Source organism: Scyliorhinus torazame, chromosome 18 (assembly GCF_047496885.1).
Source record: "Scyliorhinus torazame isolate Kashiwa2021f chromosome 18, sScyTor2.1, whole genome shotgun sequence".
NCBI classification, from domain to species: domain Eukaryota; kingdom Metazoa; phylum Chordata; class Chondrichthyes; order Carcharhiniformes; family Scyliorhinidae; genus Scyliorhinus; species Scyliorhinus torazame.
Genome location: NC_092724.1, coordinates 125,001,315 through 125,027,881, shown reverse-complemented (window position 1 = coordinate 125,027,881; position 26,567 = coordinate 125,001,315). Strand labels below are relative to the sequence as shown.

Genomic DNA, 26,567 nt, shown 5'->3' with positions numbered 1-26,567 from the left:
AGAGACTTTGGGCTGGATTTTCCGATTTAGCAGACCGGTGAGGGGCTAGCAGCCGCGCCGGGTGAAACTCCCGGCTCCCGCACCAAAAGCGGCTGGGTCCGTGGCCGTGCATGCGCACGGCGACAATCTGCAGCAGTCGCATCGTACAACATGGCGCTGGCCGTGCGCGGACTCGATCTGCCAAATACTGCCCCCATCCCCGGCCACCCCCTGACTACCCCCCACCAGATCCCCCAGACCTTGTGGAAGCCCCCGCTGGCCTGCAGCATGGCTCCTGGCCGACTGTGGCAGTGCTGGACTCAGTCCACGGCCGCCATGCCAGGTTTCCGACCGCTGAGACCACACGTCCCCCACGCGGTCGGGAACTCGGCCTATCGGGGGTGGAGCATCGGAGAGGGCCTCCCGATGACGCGCCAATGCCATCCCAACGGCGTGCGCCGCACGACACGATGACGCCATTTTGGACGGGGCGTAGAATGGAAAACCGGTGTCAAACCGGCACTGCCCCCGATTTGTGCGTCGGAAGGGATTCTCCGCCTGATCGCCGATTACGATATCCGCATCAGGCAACAGAGAATCCCACCCTATGTTCTCCCACCGGAGGTGATTTGGAACTGATGTGCACTCCCAGCTCAGGAAGTAGGCCTCGCCATGCAAATTTATATATGGCGAGGGATACTAGGAATACGAGTGATACTAGGGATTCCTGAGGGAATCACACTATCAGGCCACCATTTTGAGCCGGCAGTTTGATGCAAGGTCCTGCGGTTGGCCACCCTTGCATCACACAGCAACCCCCACAAAAGATTCAGCCTCCCCACCCTTTCCCATAGTAGGGGGGAGGGGTGTGACCAGACCTGACCCGCCCACCCCCTGAATAGGGGGACCTCCCCCCAGATCCAACAACACTCAACACCATCCAGGACAAAGCAGCCCACCTTGATTGGCATACCATCCTCAAACATTCACTCCTTCCACCACTGATGCACAGTAGCAGCAGTGTGCCCCATCGACAAGATGCACTGCAGGAACTCCCCAAGGCTCCTTAAACAGCACCTTCCAAACTTGACTGGAATAAATATTTGATTAAACTTGGGCATTGATTCTAGGAATTAATGTCTGACACCTTGAAGGAAAGATACTGGGCGGGATTCTCTGGTCCAGCGGCAGAGCGTTGACGACGGCGTCAGCAGGCCGCTGGGAGCAGCCATCCTGCGGTGCACAAGGGGCCAGCACGGCACTGGAGCGCTTTACGCAGTTACAGCTGCCAATACAGGCGCCAGCACGGGCGCAGCAAGTCCGCGCATGCACGTGGGTTGCCTTCTCCGCGCCGGCCTCGGCGCAACATGGCGGAGACCTACAGGGGCTCACGCAGAGGAACATAGGACCCCCACGGAGCTAGCCCGCCCGCCGATCGATAGACCCCGATCGCGGGCCAGACCACCGTAGAGACCCCCCCCCCAAGAGTCGGATCCCCCCTCCCCCACAGCCAAAACGGCGAGGTCCCGCCGGGTAGGACCACACAAGAATGGCGCTGGCGGAACGCAGCCTAAATCGGCGGGCACTCGGCCCGTCGACCGGTCGCCCGAGAATCGGCGGACGGGCATCGAAGCGGCGTCGCGGAATTCTACCCCCCCCCCGCCGATTCTCCGATCTGGCACGGGATCAGAGAATCCCGCCCACTATTCTTTTCCTCCAAGAGAACCAGGATGAGTGCAACACGGTGATGGAATACGCAATTAAATTAAAATTCCTTGGACAATTATATGTAAGAATTTCTAAAATAAATAGCAGAAAATACTGGCAGGAAGTAACTCAATTGTTTACATTGCACATGGCGATTCACCCTGAGGTTCTAGCTTAAAATTGAAGGACTAGAAGTATAATGCATAAATTGAAAATACAGTTAATTTAGCGAGGGCGCATTGCGTTGAAACAAAATTGCGTTTAGTTACTCATTTCCAGAAGTTCAAATGTCAACACCTATTCTTTACAAAATTCTTGTCCCTTGTTGATTCTCTTCCTGCACCTAGCGGTGCACAAGGCAGGCGTTCATCTCTTCGCATAGCGAGATTTTTCATGAACACGGATAACTTGGGGGGCCACCCTAGCTAACCAAGGGTGTCTCCCAATCTTACCGCCTACCATTGGCATGCATTGGAAAGATTTTGCAGGATGATACTCAACCTGACATGTTACGAACTCACCTTCCTTGGCCATCATGGGCAAGTTGGGCTGAAGAGCCTATTCCCATGCTGTAAACCTCCATGACTCATCAAGTGCTGGTGTGGGATTCAAACCCGGAACTTCAGGCTCAGGTGGAGGGACGCTACCCACTGTGACACAAGACCTCCCTATCCCATACTGCACACTTTTAGATAATTTTTCGATTCAAAAATAGAGCTTCTCCAAGCTAAAACAGAAGAGGATGTCTTCAACATTTTGAACATCTTACTGGTTACAGATCCGCTGGTTACAGATCATGAGGAGCTTTCGGTAATTAAAACCTGAGAAGGGCAATAAATGCTGGCCTATCTAACGATGTCCACATTCCCGGAACTATAAATCTATTCAGTTTCCAATGTTGTAGGTTTAAGATAATTATTGATTATTGTGACGCTATGGTCGGTCAGCTGCAAACATCCCACCGGCCCTGCCAGACAAGCACAAGCCTTGCCAGATAAGCACTCAATGTTCTGGCATTTTTGCCCCTATTCTGTTCTTGACACCGGTTTCAGAGCTTGGCACTTCTTCCTTGTTTTTGAGTTTAACCTTGATGTCACAAACTGACAGGCTCCAATAAGTATCTACAGAAAGATCTTAGAAGCAACATAATGACAGATGTAACTAGCGAGAGATGTTTTGACGTTGAAGATGAAGCGAGATCACTTTACTGAACTAGAGTTACCTTGGAATGAAAACAAAAACACTGAACAGATCTCACGGCATCTGCGGAGACAATGTCAATGTTGCAGATCTTTGACCTTTCTTCAGAGCGTCACAGATCTGAAACACTAATTAACAGGGTTTCTCCCGCTAGCAATGCCGCCAGGCCGGCTGAGTATTTCCAGCAGATTGTGCTTTTATTTCAGATTCCAATGATCTGCAGCATGTTGCTTTTGTATTAGGGTTAACTTGGACAATCAGTAACTTAACATCAGTGTGCACACAAGATACCAGACACCTGGAAACATGTGATTAGTTCTTAGGAGATGCACAGGGGTGTTCCAGGAAGTGCAGTGCAGTTTTGGGGGGCGGGGCAGGGGTGGAAAGAGGGGGCAGGGGAGTGAGTAAAGGGGGGGGGGGGGGGAGCAGCAGAAAACGGATAAGAAAGGGCAGCATGGTGGCGCAGTGGGTTAGCCCTGCTGCCTCACGGCGCCGAGGTCCCAGGTTCGATCCCGGCTCTGGGTCACTGTCCGTGTGGAGTTTGCACATTCTCCCCATGTTTGCATGGGTTTTGCCCCCACAACCCAAAGATGTGCAGGCTAGGTGGATTGGCCACGCTAAATTGCCCCTTAATTGGGAAAAAATGAATTGGCTACTCTAAATTTATAAAGAAAACAGATAAGAATTTACCGTTAATTTGACCCTTCAATTGAACTACCTCCTGCGATTGTACAGCCGATATGGAAGTCTTAGGCAAAATACCCAAGTTTGTTCACAGTGCATCAAGGAGCTAGTTGGAACCTCACATCAGATTGCAAAATCAATAGTTTGCGAATTGATAGTTTTAATCTGGTGTTTAAAATGGAGGGGTAAGAGTATGAGAATAAAGAAGACGGGGAAAGACGGGGAAAGAAGGGGTCTTACAGTCCAATGGAGGCATGTGTGCACACCCGTGTCGGCGTGGGTTTCCTCTGGGTGCTCCAGTTTCCTCCCACAAGTCAAGTCCCGAAAGACGTGCTCGTTAGGTGAATTGGACATTCTGAATTCTCCCTCAGTGTGCCCGAACAGGCGCCGGAGTGTCGCGACTAGGGGATTTTCACAGTAACTTCATTGCAGTGTTAATACAAGCCTACTTGTGACACACAAAAAAGATTATAAGACCTGTAGCCTGAGGTCACGACTGACCACCACCATATGGAAAATAAAAACTTACCTCTGATGAAGTTTGCAATCTGATTGAATGCACCCCCAGTATGGATAAAACAACCAATAAACACGGTTATTTCCTCCAATTGTTTTTACAAAACTTATTTTGGGTTATAGGTTTCTCTAATGACTGCCGTTTATTCTCTGCTCTTGTTGCTTTGAAGGTGGTGGTGAACTCTCAAACAGCAAGTAGCTCTCTGGGCAGCTGAGACATTCCGGGCAACAATTACATCGATGTCTGACTAGAGTCACAAATAGACACAACCTGGTAATGGCAGCAAGTTTCCTTCCCTAAAGAATATTATACCAATTTAAATGGAAAGGAAAACTGGGTGGTTTGTACAATAGACATCTGACCTACAACTCCAGTATTATACTCCCGTGGTAAATTGAAAACTAACATGAAAATCCTCAATCAAATCTCATCTCACTTCCATGACATCCATGGTGGGCCATTTAAGTTGCTTGCTCTCAAAATTGGTCCACCTCACTAAATGCCAGATCAATCCAGAGTACTGTTCATTCATCAACAGAGCCCAAGCCACTCAAATGTTGAAAAAGGGAAAAATCGATATATACTTTTTTAAGCAATGGTTTATTCTTTGAAATGGGCTCCATGCTATAGACACAATAAAGGCACCATATGCAGGGAATATAGGGAACTGAACACGTGTTTCCAAGGACTCAGTGCCTGCTTGGCTCAGTTGGTAACACTGACTTTCTGAGGAAGGTTGTTCTTGCTCTCGAGGGAGTGCAGTGAAGGTTTACCAGACTGATTCCAGGGATGGTGGGACTGTCATATGAGGAGAGATCGACTAGGTTAGGATTGTTCTCACTGGAGTTAAGAAGAATGAGGGGGGGGGGGGTGGATTTCATAAAGACTTATAAAATTCTAACAGGACTAGGCAGGGTAGATGCAGGGAATGTTCCCAATGATGGGTGTGTCCAGAACCAGGGGTCACAATCTGAGGATTCAGGGTAAACCATTTCGGACAGAGACGAGGAGACATTTCGTCATCCAAAGAGTGGTGAGCCTATGGAATTCATTGCCACAGGAAGTAGTTGATGCTAAAACATTGAATATATTCAAGAGGCAGCTAGATACAGCACTTGGGGTGAATGGGATCAAAGGTTATGGGGAGAAAGCAGGATTAAGCTACTGAGTTGGATGATCAGCCATGATCGTGATAAATGGCGGAGCATGTTCGAAGGGCCAAAAGACCTCCTCCTGCTCCTATCTTATATGTATCTATGAATCTAGAATGTATGTGATTACTTAAGGTATATGATTTAAAGTCATACTCCATGACTTGGTCGAATGTAACAACATCAGAAGTGCTTGCACATTGGAAGAAATGTCGAAGGAAGACTGTGTCTCTGATGCAATGATCAGCAGTTAAGAGTTAAGGAAAGGGTGACCTTGAAAATATAAATACAATATGTATACATATCTGCACATACCTCCACACAGATGCATTTAGTTTTGACACTTAATATTTCTCCAGCCTAGTCACTTATGTTGCTAAGTGGCAATTGGCAAGTTTCACTTATTGACTCATTCGGTGGCCGAAAAGGCCTGTAGCCAAACAGTGTAGCCTTGTATTATGCCAAGGTCATCAGTAAGTGAAGTAACTTAACTAAGTATTCACTTGAACAAAAGTAACAATTAAGAACAAGCACAAGTTCAACACTCAATGAGCTGCTGGCTAGGTGCAATTTGCTGCTGCCTTTACTGGCCAGTGTCTGCCAGCACACACATTAAAAAGGTCAGTGATGACGTCCGAGATTGTTTAACTCTTGTTGTGATACAAAAAAAAATAAGTTGGAACGAAGTCTGTCTTCCAGAACAGAACCGGCATGACAAATGAGCACCCTACTTCCAAATCTCCACCCAGCTCCCATGTAATTTCACGGGCTGCCCAGTTTCCAGCTATTGTAGAAGGTCTGTATCCCAAGATCACAAAGACGTGCGGGAGGGAGGAATGCCCATCCGCTCCGACAAAGCTCAGCTGCTTTCAAGTCCGGCAAAATAAACAAGCTCCGAATTGTAATGTGCTGGAGAGGATTCCCTTTAATGTTGGCCGAGGGGAAACGCTGCACGTTCATCAAGAAATTGACCATCTCCCCATTTCCTGTGCTTTCAAATACTTTGCTTGGCACATTGCACAGAAAGAAAGCAGAGGCCACACCACAACAATGATCTGTTGCTGGCGTCTCCTTGCAGGGAAGTTTGTGTTTGGACGAAAAAAATGTCAAGAGTCAGAACAGAATACTAAGGAATGACAGGCTGCCTGCGAAGGATTAAACAGCATTATGTCCGTCCTCCCCAACCACACACACACACACAGTTTGATGGATTTCACAAGAGACCACAGTTTTAAACAGATTTGAATTCTTCGCTTAAAGCAAAGGTCTACAGTTAACCAGGGTATTTAACACTGCAGAACAACCACAAAGTTGGTGCAGTTTGTTTAAACTCTGATCCGAGTGTTATTCCACGCGTGAGCGGAGAAGTAAACATAATCCACGTATAAATTATCAGTGTCAACAGATACACTCGAGAGTTAAACAAAAGCACAAAGACCCATTGCCTCGCATGTCACCTTGGCTTTCCGCATGTCCAGCGCATAAATCACAAAACTAGTCACAGGTATCAATTAGAATAGAGTCACAAACCTTCGAAATCTGAAATAATTCCCTCCAATTGGTCATTGACTGATATGTCAGACATTTTCCCCAAATACTTGCCGACCCTGCTTTAGTCTCACTCCAGTCACAGATCCCCCAAAACAACTTGCAACGCAGTCCCAGCAGCCTGTGTCTTGAGAGCTGAAAGAATGTTTGGTCTTCACTACTTACTGGGGGGAAACTTTTTTTTTTTTGGGGGGGGGGGGGCTTTAGTGAGGGTTGGCTGCACCGAACTACCGCAAAAGCCAACCAAAAGGCAAAAGAAAAGGCATGCAGGATGAATGGATAAGACCAACCCCCCCCCCTTACTCGTCGAGGAACTGGCTCGGGATCGCAACTGGCTGAATGAGACGCCTGTCAAAAGGCTGTGGATTGTGGTTCAACACTCTGACGGAAAGCAGCAGCGTGGGGGCAGCACTGTGCAGCTGCCGAGGGCAGGTTATTCTTTCTGGTCCAAATGCTTCAAGGAGCTCTCAGGTCTGGTTGAAGATGCACAACAACGTCGCTGCTTTAAAAAGAGATGGCGCGGCATTGCACAAATGTACAATATCCGACCCAAATCGCTTGCCGCTGCAATACACTCGTTTGCTTTGCTGGACGTGCATTGCAGTGAACAGTCAATATTTTGAGACTGCAAAGAGCACCCAGTTCTCAAGAGTTATATTTATGCACATTCGTCACATCCTATTGACCTCAAATCATGAACCTGATTAATGAGAAACAAGAATGCATCCGTTCCTTCAGAGTTACTTGGAAGTGTATAATCTGACATCTACTGCTTTAGAAAGAACAAGATGATTTTATTTTTGATCTGATAACATTTTGTCTCCTCATTACACGCTGCGCTGTTGAGGTAAATTTTGAAATTTCCTAAATCTCCCACAAACCATTGAAATGCTCTGGTCCCACACACTGAGCACAGGCCACAAACAGTTATGCTCGTGTATAAAATACAAGAGTTAAATCCAATTGATTTAATAATAGCTTGGTAGTATCTTAAATACATGTTAATACTCAGTTGCCAATGTTACTCATTTACAGAATTCAGTTAGAATCACAAGGTGATTCAAAATACAAGACTCAACAATCAGCTTCAATGGAAATATGGGATCATGATTCTGTGGATATTGTCTTCTCTGGGAGAATGTCCATTATTCTGGCCTGTAGCACACAGCTAATCACTAAGTAACGGCGAAACCAGTAACGTCTTGCCTCTTGGGCTGATACAAAACCATCTCGATGATCAAAACAACAAAGCAGGGCCATTTGGCAAGAGACATGGAAAACAAAGTAAGCCAGGCCAAGCACTGTTTTCCTGAGTACTCCTGCTTAACTTAGTGTAAATATTATGCAGCTGTATAGGTAGTTTCCAAAGTTGGCCATTCATCTCTTAGCCAAAATACCTTTTGTGTAGGTTGCATTCTTTGCGTACGAGATTGATAGCTTTCATATTTATATCTTTTTGTTGCACCTTTTTCCTTTTGTAACTTTATGTTCAATCAGTTATACTTTAATCTTTCCTGCAGGGCAAATACGTTCGCTATTTCATGAGAGGGCAATTCTGGTTGCAGGATACCTTCCTGGTCTTTTACCCCTACTCAATGAATGACTTAGACTGTTGATCCTGAGCTATACCTGATCAACATTTCATAAAGCCCACCGAGTTTATTTGGGCAAATGTGAAGTGTTTCCAAATTATTCTGGAAAATGTAGTTTATTTGATCAACTTCCACAGGAAGCTGCTTAAAACAAGTTTAAAACAGCAGAGGGGGGGAGCTATGACCTTCCCGTCAGTGCATCTATCTAACTGTTTTGATATTCCTTCGGTCATTGGTCCCTGTTACTCTGTTCTTTGGATCCTCAACTGTTTGTTTTCTAACTGCACCACAGATTGTGGATTTTGGGAATTGCTTTGCGTTGTATAGTCATGGCTATCAGGAAGTGTCAGAATGGCTCAAGCTCACTTCACAAAAAAAGTGAATGGTGAATATTTACAATATTCGTAAGAGGAAAAGAACATTCTCGTTAAAGTCCACAACATTCTTGTGTTACACCGATGCCACGAGTCGAGCGGGCGGTCTGGTCTTCCTTGTCGATCACCTCAGCCCCGGTGTTGGTGCAGGTGCTTGTTCCCGCGTTGTCGTCTCCGGGAGCTTTTCGGTGTCTGCTTTTGTTTCACTCCTGGTCGGGCATGGGAGGAGGACCGATCCTCCCGGGAAGGGGGCGGTCGCGGGGTGCGCCGGTGGCAGGGAGGGGGTGATCGGTGTCGGGGGGGTGTGCGTGTTGCCGGCGGGCGCCAGGTCTCGCAGGGAGACCGTGTCCTGTCGGCCGTCGGGGTACGCCACGTAGGCGTACTGCGGGTTCGCATGGAGGAGATGAACCCTCTCGACCAACGGGTCCGACTTGTGCGCCCGCACATGTTTCCGGAGCAAGATGGGTCCTGGGGCCGCCAGCCAGGTCGGCAGCGACGTTCAAGGAGGCGCTCATGAGGCGTTTGGTTAGTGGTGGTACACAGCAGCGACCGGATGGAGTGGAGAGCGTCCGGGAGGACCTCCTGCCACCGTGAAACTGGGAGATCCCTGGACCGTAGGGCCAGTAGGACGGTCTTCCAGACCGTGCCGTTCTCCCTCTCTACTTGCCCGTTCCCCCGGGGGTTGTAGCTGGTCGTCCTGCTCGAGGCTATGCCCTTGCTGAGCAGGAACTGGCGCAGCTCGTCACTCATGAAGGAGGACCCCCTGTCGCTATGGATATATGCGGGGCAACCGAACAGTGTGAATATAGTGCTAAGGGCTTTAATAACTGTGGCCGTTGTCATGTCAGGGCAGGGGATGGCGAAAGGGAAACGGGAGTACTCGTCCACCACGTTCAGGAAGTATGTGTTTCGATCGGTGGAGGGGAGGGGCCCTTTGAAATCCAGACTGAGGCGTTCAAAGGGGCGGGAAGCCTTGATCAGGTGCGCTCTATCTGGCCTGAAAAAATGCGGTTTGCACTCAGCGCAGATGTGGCAGTTCCTGGTGACAGTTCGGACGGCTCGTTCAGCTTTCCGGGACGGTACAAGATCTCGTAGTTGAAGGTGGAGAGCTCGATCCTCCACCTTAAGATCTTGTCATTTTAAATTTTGCCCCGCTGTGCATTATCAAACATGAAAGCTACCAACCATTGGTCAGTGAGGAGAGTGAATCTCCTGCCGGCCAGGTAATGCCTCCAATGTCGCACAGCTTCCACTATGGCTTGGGCTTCCTTTTCCACTGAGGAGTGGCGGATTTCTGAGGCTCGGAGGGTTCGGGAGAAGAAGGCCACGGGTCTGCCCGCTTGGTTAAGGGTGGCCGCTAGAGCTACATCGGAGGCGTCGCTCTCGACCTGGAAGGGGAGGGACTCGTCGATGGCGCGCATCGTGGCCTTTGCGATATCCGCTTTGATGCGGCTGAAGGCCTGGCGAGCCTCTGTCGACAGGGGGAAGGTAGTAGTCTGTATTAGTGGGCGGGCCTTGTCTGCATACTGGGGGACCCACTGGGCGTAATATGAAAAAAAACCCAGGCATCGTTTCAGGGCTTTGGAGCAGTGGGGAAGGGGAAATTCCATAAGGGGGCGCATGCGTTCGGGGTCGGGGCCTATTATCCCATTGCGCACTACGTATCCCAGGATGGCCAGCCGGTTTGTGCTAAGCATGCACTTGTCCTCGTTGTTTGTGAGGTTCAAGGCGTTTGCGGTCTGGAGGAATTTTTGGAGGTTGGCGTCGTGGTCCTGCTGATCGTGGCCGCAAATGGTTACGTTGTCGAGATACGGGAACGTGGCCTGTAACCCATGTTGATCAACCATTCGGTCCATCTCCCGTTGGAAGACCGAGACCCCGTTTGTGACGCCAAATGGGACCCTTAGGAAATGGTATAATCGCCCATCTGCCTCGAAGGCTGTGTACTTGCGGTCACTTGGACGGATGGGGAGCTGGTGATAGGCGGACTTGAGGTCCACGGTGGAGAAGACTTTATATTGGGCAATCCGATTTACCATGTCGGATATGCGGGGGAGAGGGTACGCATCTAGCTGTGTGTACCTGTTGATGGTCTGGCTATAGTCTATGACCATCCTTTGCTTCTCCCCGGTCTTTACTACTACCACCTGTGCTCTCCAGGGACTATTGCTGGCCTGGATTATGCCTTCCTTCAGCAACCGCTGGACTTCGGACCGGATAAATGTCCGGTCCTGGGCGCTGTACCGTCTGCTCCTAGTGGCGACGGGTTTGCAATCCGGGGTGAGGTTTGCAAACAAGGATGGCGGTTCAACTTTGAGGGTTGCGAGGCCGCAGATAGTGAGTGGGGGTATTGGGCCACCGAATTGAAACGTTAGGCTCTGCAGGTTGCACTGGAAATCTAATCCCAGTAATGTGGGTGCGCAGAGTTGGGGAAGGACGTAGAGCCTGTAGTTTTTAAACTCCCTTCCTTGCACCGTTGGGGTCACTATGCAGAACCCTTTGATCTCTACGGAGTGGGATCCTGTAGCTAGGGAAATCTTTTGCGTACTGGGACGGATGGTCAAAAAACAGCGTCTTACCGTGTCGGGGTGGATGAAGCTTTCAGTGCTCCCGGAGTCGATCAGGCATGGTGTCTCGTGTCCGTTGATCAGCACCGTTGTTGTTGTCGTCTGGAGCGTCCGGGGCCGTGCTTGATCCAGCGTCACCGAGGCCAGATGTGGTCGTAGTGTCTCAGCGTCTTCTTCGGACCCTGTGGAGCCGTCGATGCTGGGGTCCATTGTTGTCATCCAAGATGGCGGCATCCATGAATCGCACGCGGCCGGGGGAGGACAAAATGGCCGCCCCCACGGATCGCACATGGTCGGGGTGGACAAAATGGCCGCCCCCATGCATCGCACATGGCTGGGGGGGTCACAAGATGGCGGCGCCCATCCTCCCCTCGTGGTGGCCGGCACCCAAAATGGCGGCGCCCGCGGGTCGCACATGGGGCGCTGGGGGGGTTGGGGAGCGTTTGGGATGCGCTGGACTCTTTCTTCTCCGGGGACAGCGGCGACCCCCCGGGACCGGCACACAGCCGCGAAATGGCCCTTTTTCCCGCAGCTCTTGCAAGTTGCTGCGCGGGCCGGGCAGCGCTGCTGGGGGTGTTTCGCCTGCCCGCAGAAATAGCAGCGGGTCCCCCCGGGATGGTCTGGCGTCTTAACCGCGCAAGCCTGTGAGGGGGGGGGGGAGGGGGTTTGTCGCGACGGGGGTCCACGGAGCCCAAGGGGCTGCCACGCGGTCGGGGCCGTAGGCGCGGGCGTTTTGCGAGGCCACATCTAGGGAAGCTGCAATGGCCCGTGCCTCTGAGAGTCCTAGCGACTCTTTTTCTAAGAGTCTTTGGCGGATTTGGGGAGAGTTCATACCTGCCACAAACGCATCGCGAATTAACATGTCCGTGTGTTCCGTCGCGTTTACCGGCGGGCAGCCGCAGCCCCGTCCCAAAGTTAGCAGCGCGGCGTAGAACTCTTCCAGCGATTCTCCGGGACTTTCCCGTCTCGTTGCGAGTTGGTAGCGTGCGTAGACCTGGTTCACTGGACGAACGTAGACGCTCTTTAGTGCTGCGAGCGCCGTCGGGAAATCCTCTGCGTCTTCTATGAGAGGGTAAATTTACGGGCTTACCCTTGAGTGCAGGACCTGTAGTTTCTGGTCTTCTGTGATCCGGCCGGGGGCCGTTCGGAGGTAGCCTTCGAAACAAGTCTGCCAGTGTTTAAAAACTGCTGCCGCGTTCACTGCGTGGGGGCTGATCTGCAGGCATTCCGGGGCGATCCTGAGCTCCATAGTCCTTTAAGCACGCTTAATAAATTGTAGTGCACAATGACTTACGAGAGAGACGAATAGAGGTGAAGTCGATGAGGCTTTATTAAGCGTGACTTGTTCCCAGCAGTTCAGCAACAGACTGGAGCTGCGGGGAGAAGCCCAGGTTCTTATACTCCGCCTTCAGGGCGGAGCTAGGGATCAACAGCCAACCAGGACCCGGGATCTGTCAGCCAACAGCATCACGGCTTCACAGTCCCACATGACCCCTAATGCATACTACCACACTCTGGAACCTCTAGATGTAGAACCAATAAACAAGTGTTCATAAGACACCAGAGTATATTTAGAGTCTATCTAAGAACCAAGTCCCACGCCTAGAGTCCAAAATAGAAGGACATATCTCCGAATATGCTGGCAGCAGTGGAGGCCTCGATGTAAAAGACAGATTGGTGTTATCAAAGGAACCACAGAGTTAGAAACTTTTGAAAGCAGCTGTTAAAAAGAAAAAGAGTTGGCAGTGTGAGGCAGAACACAGGAGCGACATAAAGATGGTTGTACCTGGTGAACGATCCCTGCCCTTGCCTCACCCTTCTGTCTGCCCCAAGGACCCACAGAGCGGTCAGCATTGGCAGCGGTGGAAATGCCATTTTCCACAGCAGCATCAGGTCTTCACAAAAAGCAACAAAAGCTACAAGTCAATTCCTTTCAAATGCGGTAGTTCCAGTAGCAGACAAAGTTCTCTTACGGCAGAGGATGCAGATGTCCACCGTGGCTTCAAATCCATTATTAAAGCCTTTGACACTTATTTTAGCCCAAAGGAAGACTTGGCAATTGAACGAGCACATTTTAACCAGCGGTCACAACGACCTAAGGAATCAATTGAATTATTTCATGCTGACCTATACCACTTAGCCAGTCCTTGTGGATATTGGGCGCTGAAGGCCGAGCTAATCCATGCTCGCAAAATTGTGGGGGGTCAGGATGAAAATCTCTCTGACTTTCTGCACACCAAACGTGATCTTACTTTGAATCAAGCTGTTCACCATGTGAGGCAGGATAACCGGACTATAATTCCGCATGGCTCTGAGGCTTCACATGGCTCCATTGATCAGGTGGGTCCCGAGGCAGCAGCTCCATCCACAAGAAAGTGAACCAAACCAGGGGGAGTGGCATGAAAACCACAGGCCAGCAGCCATTTTGAGATGCTTGCACTGTGGTATGAAAACCAAGCATAGACACCAAGACTGCCCAACGGAATGCCAAACTGTTCATTTCTAGGGTTTGTGCAAATCTAATAATTTTAATTGAAGCTGAAGACAAAAAAAATATTAAACATTCCATCCAAGAAATAGAAACTCAGAATGACTTTTGAGTCAGAAGATGTTTTCTGATATGCGGCGGCTTTTATAAAAAAAACATGGGCAGGGTCTGAGTTGATTGAGGTTTATGTGAGGTATTTGGATGTTGGGGGTGGGTATGTGATTGTGGGGAGTTATTGGATTTCTTGTATATGTTTTCATTTCTTTGTTCTTGGGTGGGTTGATGGGAGTACATTTTGTAAGGGTTTTGTTCTACTTTGTGGTTTTTTTCCCCTCAGTATTTTTCTTTACACTGGGCGGGAGCCACCCTGCTGGCCGAAGTGTCAGCTAGTTAATGGGAAAGGAGCAGCGAGGTATCTGCAGCTCATTATCTTAGTTTAGATTTGGATAATGAGCTTAGTGTTTGTGTTCTGTTTGGGGTTAAGAGTTAGGAGAAGGATTTAGGGTTTTCTGTTTGCCTCACTGTTTTGTGTATATACTTTTGGTATTTGGGCGTAGTATTGTATGAGGGGTGAGGGGCAAGGATAGATTGCTGATGGTGATGACAAATTTCTCTTTGTTTCGTCTTAATGGTGGGATTGGCGGCCGTCTTGGGTGTGCCTGGTGCCTGTATTCTAAGCGGTTGCTAGATGGGCCCTTTTGGTGGAAATGGCTGACTCTGGATTGAGGCGGGGATGGTTGGAAGCCTCCAATTTGGCTCATCATCTGGAATGTAAGGAGGCTGAATGACCCAGTGAAAAGGTAGAAGGTATTTGCTCACCCAAAAAGTTTGAGTGTTGATGTGGTGTTTCTGCAGGAGACTCATCCCCCACCCCCCATGTCCATCAGGTTTAATCATGGATTGACTTTTTTGTGGTGGGTAGGTCTCTCTTCCCCTGGGTGAAGAAGGCGCGGTATTCGACGACTGTGATTTCGGACCATGATCCACATCTTGTGGATTTGGCCTCCCAATGCCGCCATGGAGGTTGGATACAGCACAGTTGGCAGACAAAGGATTTTGGAATGTATATCCTCTGCCATTGGGGAGTATAACAAATTTAGTAAATGTGGGAAGACCTTAAGGTGGTCATTAGGGGGAGATAATTACCTACAAAGCATACGTGGATAGGGCTGCGACAGTGGAGCGGCAGAGGCTGGTGACTCCACCTTTGAGGAGGGCCATCAGTACTCACTTGTCCCTACCCGGAGTTACTTGCGAGTAGGAAAAAGCTACAGACGCAGTTTGATTTGTTATCAACAGGTAAGGCGGTGAGCCAGCTGCGATGCTTGAGGAAGGCATTTTATGAACATGTGGAGAAGGCCAGTCGCCTTTTAGCTCATCAGCTGAGACGGCAGACTGCTTCCCGGGAGATTGTACAATAAGAGACTTGAAATGAAAATCGCTTATTGTCACAAGTAGGCTTCAAATGAAGTTACTGTGAAAAGCCCCTAGTCGCCACATTCCGGCACCTGTTCGGGGAGGCTGGTACGGGAATTGAACCGTGCTTCTGGCCTGCCTTGGTCTGCTTTCAAAGCCAGCGATTTAGCCCTGTGCTAAAAGACTTGGATGGCAGTTGGCTTCCGCCCCGTCTAAAATTAATGCGGCTTTCGAAACATTCTGTACGGACTCTCTATGGATCGGAGGCCTGGAGGAGGGTTCAGTCATGGTGGAGAATTTAGTTGGGTTATCCTTCCAATTGGTAGAGAGAGAGAGGCGGGAGAAGTTGGAATCACTGTTAGGCCCTGAGGAAATTATGAAATGTATTGGGTTAATGCAGACGGGTAAAGCTCCTGGTCCTGATGGATTCCGCTTTGGGTTTTACAAGACGTTTGCAGATCAGTTGATCCCGTGAATATTATACATTGTTCAATGATTTCCTTGTCCTGGGGTGCGTTGGTCATTACACTGGCGCAGGCCTCTAGTTTCCTGGTCCTGAAGAAGGACAAGGACTCAACGGAATGTGGGTCGTTTCACCAATTTTGCTTTTGAATGCAGACGTTAAATTGCTCGCAAAGGTGCTGGCGCTGCAGCTGGAGCCCTGCCTTCCAGGAATGATAGCAAGACCAGACAGGCTTTGTTGAGGTTTGGCAATTGTTAGCCAATATATGTCGGTTGTTTAATATTGTTCTTTCTCCCTCTCCGGAGCCCAAACCAGAGGTGATTGTGTCCCTGGATGCCGAAAAAGCATTCAATAGGGTGGTGTGGGGATATCCCATTGAGATCCTTGGGAGATTTTGTTTGGGGCTATATAGAGCATCCACTGCTAGTGTTGTCACTAATGTGTTGAGTTGGGGTATTTTCCATTGAATAGGGGTACGAGGCACGGATGTCCATTGTCTCCGCTTTTTATGATTCAGCAATTGAACCACTGGCCATAGCGTTAAGATCCTCCACTAAGTGGAAGGAGATAATTCGGAGAGGGTGGGAGTATGGGCTATCCTTGTTCACAGATGATCTGCTTCTGTATGTCACGGACCCAGTTTCCACTATGGATGAGATAATGAAGCTACTGAGGAGCTTTGGCTCCTTCTCTGGGTATAAGTTGAATTTGGACAAGAATTAAAACTTTTCGGTCAACCCCCCGGGGAAGGGAGCCTATCTGGGAATGTTGCCTTTTCACCTGGCCAGATCTAGCTTTCGTTATCTGGGAATTTGGGTGGCCCATGTTTGGGCCTCGCTCCATAAATTAAATTATGCTAGTCTGGTGAATGGGGTCAAGTCTTTGACTTGCAGAAGTGGGAGAACCTCCCCCTGTCCTTGGCGGGCAGGGTTCAGACTATTGAATGTCCTTCCTAAGGTTTTTATTTATTTTTCAGTATCTCCCCACTTTTCTCCCTAAATCCTTTTCTGTTAGAGTTAACAAGTTAATGTCCTCTTTCATTTCGGCGGACCACACCCCAAGGATCCAACGGGTATTTCTCCAGACGGATACAGAGTCAGATGGTTTAACTTTACCCAATTTTATTATTGGGTTGCCAATATTGACAAAGTGGTGGGGTGGCTTAGTGATCCAACTTCCATACGAGGGCAAATAGAGGCGAGTTCTTGTAGGTGCTCTGGTTTGGGTGCTTTAGCAACTGCCTCATTTCCGTTCTTTCCTGCGAGGTTTTCTTCGAATCCGGTGGTGGTGTCCACCCTGAGAGTCTAGAAGCAGTTCAGGCAGCATTTTAAATTTAGCTCCATGTCGTTGTTGGCCCCGATCTATAGTAATCATCACTTTGTACCGGTGAGTTTGGAATTGACGGTTAGCTCATGGGCTGGGAAGGGTCTGGAGAGGAATGGGGACTTGGTCGTGGAGGGAAGGCTTGCCAGTTTTGAGGAGATGTCGGAAAAATTTCAACTCCCTGCGACCAATTTGTTTAGATACTTCCAGATTTGTGATTATTTGCGGAAGAGTATTCCTTCTTTTCCCCTGGCACCACCGTCCTCCCTGTTGAAGAGGATTTTGTCTTTGGCTGGATCTGGTGGGAGTATTTCGGGGATTTAAAGTCAGATCATATAAATAGAAGAGGCTGCATTGGATGAGGTGGACATAAAATGGGAGGGCGAATTGGATTCTATTCTGGATGAGGTGTGCAGCAAGGCTCTTCGTAGAGTCAACTCCACATTATCCTGTGCTCGGCTTAGTTTGATCCAGTTCAAGGTGGTGTGCAGGGGTCATGTGACCAAGGCAATGGATGAGGGTTTTTTTCGGGGTGGGCGACAGGTGTGAGCAGTGTTCCTGGGGGCTGACTAATCATACATGCATGTTCTGATTGTGTCCCAAGTTGTTGAGCTTTTGAGCCTCTTCCTTCAACACCGTGTCAGAGATTCTTATTGTTGAACTGGAACCTTGTTCGCTAGTGGCCATTTTCAGGTCTCGGCCTTGGCTGTGCAGCAGACGGGGGTGAAGGCAGATATCCTCGCCTTTGCCTCCTCAATAGCCTGGAGGCGAATTCTAGAGTGGAGGTCTCCTACTCCACCCAATACCTCGGCTTGGTTGGGTGACCTCATGGAGTTTCCACATTTGGAGAAGGTCAAGTACACCATTCGGGAATCGGTGGAAGGGATGGTAGCCATTCATTTCCTTTTTTTAAGGAGTTAGTCACCATCAGTTGTTAAGGAGTATTTTTAGTTTAATGTGGCAGGGGAGTAGGATTGGATGTATTCTTGATTGTTGATAGTGTTCTTTTTACTTTGTAATTTGAAACATCTGTCTTGTATTATATTATTAGACTATTTTGTCTTAATGAAAAAGTTTTCAATAAAAATATATATTTTTAAACATATTAACGGACGACCTCCATTGGCTTCAGCCAATGACCCTCCATCCATCAGACATCAAATTACAAGGCCCAAGTGGCTTAGATCTTCCAATCAAAAGGCAGGATTATCACTCCTCTTAGTTACAAAGGGTGACAGATCATGGATCCTATCTGTTCACAATTAATGCACATCCTTATTGAATAGTGATGTTGACATACTTTTAGAAATTCTAGAAAAAATAAATGATGCTCATCATTTGAACAACTCACCGACGTTCATGCAACAGCTTTTAGCCTTAGGTTTTGTAGCAATGGTAATTCTGCCTTCAGAAGCTTCAGAAGTTTATACACTTAGCCATAAGTTCCTTTCTCTCACAACGACACTTCCACTGGACCCTGGGTGGAGATTAAAGTCCTGAATCTGCCAGTTCTTCATGAAGTAAGACTAGAGATGGTGAATGCAGAAAGCACTGCAACAGATGGTGACCATCCCCATGAAGATCTGCTGGACCTGAAATGGTTCTTCCTAGAACGTGATGAGGAAATATTCCTCACAACACTGAGTGATGTCTTGGAGATTGAAGTCCTAGAGAAGGATTTGTCTTTCCAGTTGAGGAACACAGCATATGAAGTTGCTGTTGTCTCTTTAGAGGAGCCAACAGTGTTTTACATGGCTGAGCAGCATTCAGATTGGTTCCATGGAATCTACCAATGTTTTGCCTACTTTACCTCCCTTGTCCATGAAGAGTCTTCCAGAGAGAATGCCTTGCCTGAGTTCATATCCGAGTACATAGAGGGTCACACTGCCAAACAGCTGGCACTTTGCAGGGGTGAAAATCAATTGCTACCCATACATCGGTCCCAGCTTCTCTCCAGAGCTGGAGGTCAGCACAGAAACTGGAGCAGAATCTCTAGCACCTCTGAAACTGCAGAATTCTGTTCAGCAATTTTATCCCTGAATTGATTGTAAGATATTCATGCCATTACAGAAGATGACGTTGCCCTCTCTCAACAGATGTTGTTAAGTATTTTCAGCATCTTTCATTTTGGTTTCAGATTTCTTGCATCTGCATTAGAATTAGAATAGTGTCTCCGTGTCACAATGGCCAATGTACCTACTTGTTATTCCTGCAATCTGGTTTAACCAAGGTGTGGTTCTCATTGACTAGATCATTAGAAAGAAAAAAAGTAACATACAAGAGGTAACATGCAAGAGATTTTAAAAATATATTAATTGAAGCCACAGAGACTGTTTTATCCAGTGTTCCATTAAGTGAGAAATAGATGACCTAGCCAGCGATGGCCACGTAGAATCCCAACAGAATCATAGTATCCTACAGTGCAGAAGGATACCATTTGGCCCATCGGGTCTGCACTGATCCTCTAAAAGCACACCCCACATTGGCCCATTCCTCCGCCCTATCCCCATAACCCCCCCCCTCCTAATCTTTGAACAATTTAGCCTGGCCAATCCACCAAACCTGCACATCTTTGGATTGTGGGAGGAAACCGGAGCACCCGGGGAAAACCCACGCCGTCACGGGGAGAATGTGCAAACTCCACACAGACAGTCACCTGAGGCCGGAATTGAACCTGGGTCCCTGGCGGCGTGAGGCAGGGACAGGCACTGTGAGGCAGGCTAACCACTGTACCGCCCATCTCCTGAATATTTTTAATTTTTTCTTAAATCAAAGTAGAAATGCCTCTCTTTAACATTATCCAAGTACAACCTTGGTCAGTGTGTGGAATAATACTTTTTCCTAAGATCTAAACAATAAAATGTTGTTGAACGTAAAGAAAGAAAATGGGAGGAAGCAGCAGAGAGACCAGAATATTAATGAGTACATTCAACAAGCGGGATTTTCTGTCCCCCACCCATGGATTAGGGGTAGTGTACCCCCCCCCCCCATGGATTAGGGGTAGTGTATGGAATTAGGAGTAGTGTATTGAGATAGATAAAAAAACTGGTTGGTAGACAGGAAACAAAGAGTAGGAATTAATGGCTCTTTTTCAAATTGGCAGGCAGTGCCTAGAATGGTACCTCGGCGATCGGTGCTAGGACCCCAACTATTCACCATATATAATAATGATGTAAATGAGGGAACAAAAATGTAATATCTCCAGATTTGCAAATGACACCAAGTTGGGTGGGAGGGTGAGCTGTGAGGAGGATGCTGAGATCCTTCAGTGTGATATAGGCAAGGTGAGTGAGTGGGTAAATGAATGGCAGGTGCAATATAATTTGGTGAAATGAGGTTATGCACTTTGGTAGCAAAAACGAGAAGGCAGACTATTATCTGAGTGGTCATTAATTAGGAGAGGGGAATGTGCAACGGGACCTGGGTGTCCTCATACACCAGTCGCTGAAGGTAAGCATGCAGGTGCAGCAGGTGGTGATTAAGGCAAATGGTATATTGATCTTCATAGCGAGAGGATTAGAGTACAGGAGCAGAGATGTCTTGCTGCAATTATACAGGGCCCTGGTGAGGCCACACACCTGGAATAGTGTGTGCAGTTTTAGTCCCCTTATCTGTGGAAGGAAGTTCTTGCTTTAGAGAGAGTGCGGCAGTTTCCCAGACTGATTCCTGGGATGGCAGGACGGATGTATGAGGAGAGACTGAATTGGTTTGAATTATATTCGCTGGAGTTCAGAAGAATGAGAGGGGATCTCAGAGAAACCTATAAAATTCTGACAGGACAAGACAGGGTAGATCTTGCCGATGGTGGGTGCGTCCAGAACCAGGGGTCATAGTCTGAGGATATGGGATAGACCATTCAGGACAGAGATAAGGGAAAGTCCCTTCACCCAGAGAGTGATGAGCCTGTGGAATTTGTTACCACAGGAAGTAGTTGAGGCCAAAGCATCGCATTTTTTCAAAAAGCGTCAGATACAGCACTTAGAGCGAAGGGGATCAAAGGATATGGGGGAAAAGCAGAATTCGGCTATGGAGTTGGATGATCAGCCATGATCATAATGAATGGCAGAACAGGCTCGAAGGGCTGAATGGCCTCCTCCTACTTTCTATATTTCTATCACGAGCCGGGTTTGAACCTGGGCGGGGAAAACTCATTGGATTTCAAGCCAACTGGCCGGGAAATTGATAGATGCACTGGGCGTGGTTATTGAACACAGCAGGTCAGGATCAAGATCATTTTCAAGGTTTGGCTTGGGCAGAATTCTATCTTCTATCGCATTGGTTTGCTCTCTTGGGAGTTGGATTTAAACTACCTTTCCTGCGGTAAAAGTTATTTGTGATAGTCACTCTTAAATAGTATAATTCTAATTTTATAAAGCTTTGTTTAGATTCCCACAAGGGAGGAAATAACTTTTTTATATCAAAACTTTTTATCATTTCGACCTCCTCGATTGGATCCACTCTTCATCCTTCTAAACTCAAGTTTTTTCTCTATTCTTTCACGGAATGTTGGCTGTAGCCTGCAAGGCTGGAATTTCTGGCCCCTCTCTAACTGTCCTGGACTGAATTTCACAGGGCAGTCAGGAGTCAACCATGTGATTTGTGGGTCTGGAGTCACGTGTAGGCCAGACCGGATAAGGATGACAGATTTCCTCCCCCAAAGGACATCACTGAACCACATGGATTGTTGCGACAAATGACGATAGTTTCACGGCCACCATTACTGAGACTTGCTTTTAATTCCCGAATTTAAATTCCACCAACTGCACTGGTGGGATTTGAGCATGCCCCCAGAGCATTAGCCTGAATCCCTGAATTAATAGTCCATTGGCATTACCAGTAAACCTAAAAGGGATACAAATCAGGTTTAAGCAATCCATCTTCATGACAAAAGATGTACAGGTTAGGTGAATTGGCCACGCTAAACTGCCCTTTACTAATCAAAGGTTAGGTTAGGTGGGGTTCCAGGGGTTGGATGGGGATTCGGAGGGTTGGTGCAGACTCAATGGGCTGAATGGCCTCCTTCTGCACAAGGGATTCTATGAACTTAGCAAGTCAGCCCCTGTATCATTTGGACCCTGCAAGTCTCCTGAGCTTTGATGCCCATAAAAGAATGCAGAATCATAGAATCCGTACAGTGCAGAAGGAGGCCATTCGGCCCAGCAGGTCTTGCACTGACCCTTGGAAACAGCACCCCACCTAGGTCCACACCCCCACCCTATCCCCGTAACCCAGTAAACCCACCTAACCTTTTGGACACAAAGGGGCAATTTTAGCATGGCTAATCCACCTAACCTGCACATTTTTGGACTGTGGAAGGAAACCGGAACACCTGAAGGAAACACACACAGACACGGGGAGGAAGTGCAAACTCCACACAGACAGTCACCCGAAGCTGGAATTGAACCCGGGTTTCTGGCGCTGTGAGGCAGCAATGCTAACCACTGTGCCGCCCCGGATGTAGTTTAATCAAGGCTTATGCAACCGAAGCATAACCCCCCTCACTTTTGAATTTCAATCCTGTTGAGATGAAGGCCAACATTCCATGAGACTGTGTACTGAGAGTTGAACTGACTACCCAGGGTTTTGTCCAATATACACAGGTACAGGCCCACAACATTTTGAATCTCTGTGCCTCATAGGAATAATAACTAAAACAGATGAATGCAGGGTTCGGAGCTGCACATGTGTAAACATCATTAGACTTTTATTTCCAGACTGAATCCAATTCCACCATCTGACCTGGTGGGATTTGAACCTATGTCCCCAGGGCATTATTCTGGATTAGTAGTCTGGTGACAATAACACAGCACCACCACCTTGTGACAAAATGGTTTGCACCAGGAATCTGTTCAGTTACTATACAAACTACGATTGCATTATCCAGATCAGCCAATAAAGTCTACCACACACATGCTAGTATAAATTACATGACAATATAAGTAGTAGGGCTGAAACAGACTTAAAACAGGTATATCCCAGCAAGTGTCTGATTTCTAATTTGATTTCATTTCTCTGCGGCACTGAAATGATTTCACTTTAAACCACACAGGAGTCTGGAATCAGACATGGCAGCATACTGTGACTGCACCCTCAGAAAATAATCAGTGTGAACGTATTTGGAAAGATGCAACAAGTTGTGTGATGAAAATGACGGCTTGGATGTGGGGCCAAATGCAATCAGTGTGATCGACCCAACTTCACTACATAAAAAAAAAAACTGAAACTAGTGCTGCCTATGTGGGTATGTTTTCAAACAAGCCGATTTTGCCTTTGATAGATACCAAGTCACAAGAATCTGTTTTGGCAAGGCAGTGGAAATATACAGTTTGGAAAACATGTTCATTTGCAAGTTTTGGTTTAAAAATACAGTTTTGATTGCCAGCTTTTCCTGTCTCCTGCAGCCCACCAAAGGAATTGCTTTTGCATTTGGCTAAAGTGTGGTATCTGATGTGAAGAACAAAAAGCCCATGAGACACACCTTTTGCATTGCTACTTACAGTATGAAAGGGTGGGATTATATCATATAGAGTACGTTATTATTTGGCTGCTAAAATGGAGGTGTATTTCTTTTTAAAAAAAATAAATTTAGAGTACGCAATTAATTTTTTCCAATTAAGGGGCAATTTAGCATAGCCAAATCACCTATCCTGCACATCTTTGGGTTGTGGGGGCGAAACCCACGCAAATACAGGGAGAATGTGCAAACTCCAGTGTATTTCTTTTTGAAACTGATTTTGTTCATGTTAATTCAATGTGTGGCTGCTGCTGCTAAATTTTTGTCGATAGGGCTAGATTCTCTATTTGGGAAACTATGGGCTGGATTCTCCGTTTCAGCAGCTCAGAGCCCGTTGAAATGCAGAATTTGCGAGCGTTTTATACGACGGCAAAATCGGCGGCGAACCCTCACCGTTCCCGGGACCGGTGAGAGGCTAGCAGCACGCCGGGTGAAACTCCCGACTCACATGCCGAAAATGACCGGAGAACGGCCAGGCCCCTGGCTGCGCATGCGCACGCTGACAATCTGGCAGCAGTACAACATGGCGGCGGCCTTGTACGGATCCACCCGCCATCAGCAATCCTGTAGCCTAACCCCTGGCCACCCGCCACCAGTCTCCCCAGTGCTCGCGGAAGCCCCCCGCGGCCAGTGTCACGGATCCTGACCGAGTATGGTGGCGTTTGTCACAGTCTTCAGCCGCCACGCCGGGCTCCCGACCGCTCAGACCACACGTCAACTTAGAGGACCTCGAACCAGCAGGGGCAGAGCACCGTGGGAGGGCCTACCTATGAGGCACCAACGCTGTTGCATGGCGTGCGGCACTTCCGAGAGGGCAGAGCATGGTTGACTGGCGTCAAACCGGCACCGGTCCCAATTTGGGCGCCGAAATGGATTCTCCGCCTGATCGCCGATTATGATATCGCCATCGGGCAACGGAAATCCCGCCCTATGTCCCACTGGAGATGAATCGCCTCTGATTTATGCTCGTGCTCAGAGCGGCAACCAGAGGGAATTCACTATCCCTTGCCAAGAAAATCTATGCATGGCAGGGATTACAAGCGATTTCCTCGCGAATCCTGCCATTGGGCAACCATTTTGAGCGGGCAGTCCAACAGTGAGGTCTGGCTACTGGCCTCCCTCATACCGCTCCCCCACCCCCGCCGCAACACAAATCCTGCCCCATCCCTACCCCACCCCATCATGGAAATGGCAGGGTCGCCCCAGCCCTCACCTGCGCAGTACACAAGCATGAGGGTGACCTGACTGCCCCCCCCCCCCAACCGTCCCCCATAACAGAGACTCCACCAGAGAGCCCCCCATAATAGAGACCCTCACCCCATAAGAGAGACCACCCCCTCATCGCACCCCTGATTCCCACAAAACTGGTATCAATGGGAATCAGGGGGGAAACTCTTAGCTGCTTAGAGTCATACCTGGCACAAAGAAGGATGGTTGTGGTGGTTGGCGGTCAATCATCTTAGCTTCAGGACATCATTACAGGAGTTCCTCAGGTTAATGTCCAAGGCCTAACAACCTTCAGCTGCCTCATAAATGACCCCCCCCCCCCCTTCCATCAGAAGGTCAGAAGTGGGGATTTTGCAGATACCTGCACAATGTTCAACACCATTGATAACTCCTCAGATCATAAAGCAGTCCATACCCAAATGCAGCAAGACTTGGACAATATGTAGGCTTGGAATCACCAACTGGCAATGACCATCTCCTACAAGAGATGATCTAACCATCGCCCCTTGACATTCAATGTATTACCTTCCCTGAGTTCCCCAAAATCAACATCCTGGGGTTACCATTGATCAGAAACAGAACTGGACTAGCCATATTAACACTTACCAGCAGAGCAGGTCAAAGGCTTGGAATTTTACAGCGAGTAACTCACCTCCTGACACCCCAAAGCCTGTCCACCATCTACAAAGCACAAGTCAGGAGTGTAATGGAATACTCTCCACTTGCCTGGATGTGTGCAGCTCCAACAATATTCCAAAAGCTTGACACCATCCAGGACAAATCAGCCCGCTTGATTGCTGCCCCTTCCACAAACAAGGGTGGCACGATGGCACAGTGGATAGCACTGCTGTCACTCCGCTCCAGGGACCCGGGTTCAATTCCGGTCTCGGGTGACTGTCAGTGTAGAGGCTGCACTTTCTCCCAGTGTCTGTGTGGGTTTCCTCTGGGTGCTCCGGTTTCCTTCTACAGTCCAAAGATGTGCAGGTTAGGTGGATTGACCATGTTAAATTGCCCCTTGGTGGCAAAACGGTTAGGTGGGGTTACTGGGTTATGGGGAGGCTTGGGCTTAAGTAGGGTGTTCTTTCCAGGGGCTGCTGCAGACTCGATGGGCCGAATGGCTGTAAATTCTATGATTCAATCCCTCCACCACCGACGAACAGTGGCAGCCGGGTGTATCATCTACAAGATGCACTGCAGGAACTCATCAAGGTTCCTTAGGCAGCACCTTCCAAACCCACGACCATTACCATCCAGAAGGACAAGAGCAGCAAATAACTGGGAGCCCACCAATTGGGGATTCCCCTCCAAAGTCACTCGCCACCCTGACTTGGAAATATATCAGCATTCCTTCACTGCCGCTGGATCAAAATCCAGGAACTCACTCCCTAACGGCACTGTGGGGATACCTACACTACAAGTTCAAGAAGGCAACTCCCCACCACCTTCTGAAGGGCAACTAGGGATGGGCAATAAATGCTGGTCCATCAGCAATGCCTGCATCCCGTAAAAAAAAAAAACAGGGACCCTCCCCCATAATAGAGACTCCCTCCCTCCTTTTTCTCAGCTGAAAACACTTTACTGCTTTTGATGTAATCATGAGCTGTCTATCATAGCTAGGTGTTTATTAACATTGTGGTTAGTTTCACAGCATGGTATTTGAGATCCATTCAAGCATGAAGGGAAATTTAATTAAACAATCCAGACGTCCGATTATCTGGAAGCTGTCAATCACAACCTCACTAACATGAATAAAAGTCTTGCAGATCAAAGGATGTGACAGGTTTAAACCCCAGTAATGTGGTTTTCACTTTATGGGA

At 48.2% G+C, this 26,567-nt stretch overlaps 1 protein-coding gene across 5 annotated transcripts in view; it reads right to left on the bottom strand.

The window, feature by feature from the left end:
* Positions 1-26,567, bottom strand: part of LOC140395489 (septin-9-like) — a 397,275-nt gene that overhangs the window by 177,747 nt on the left and 192,961 nt on the right. The window contains exon 1 of one of the 5 annotated variants that reach the window (XM_072483290.1): positions 6,769-7,092. The exons of the other annotated variants lie outside the window; for them this stretch is intronic. Within the exon in view, the coding sequence (XP_072339391.1) occupies positions 6,769-6,823 (55 nt within the window). The 5' untranslated portion in view covers positions 6,824-7,092. Of the gene's footprint in view, positions 1-6,768; positions 7,093-26,567 lie in introns of those variants that run through there. 5 annotated transcript variants of the gene reach the window in all.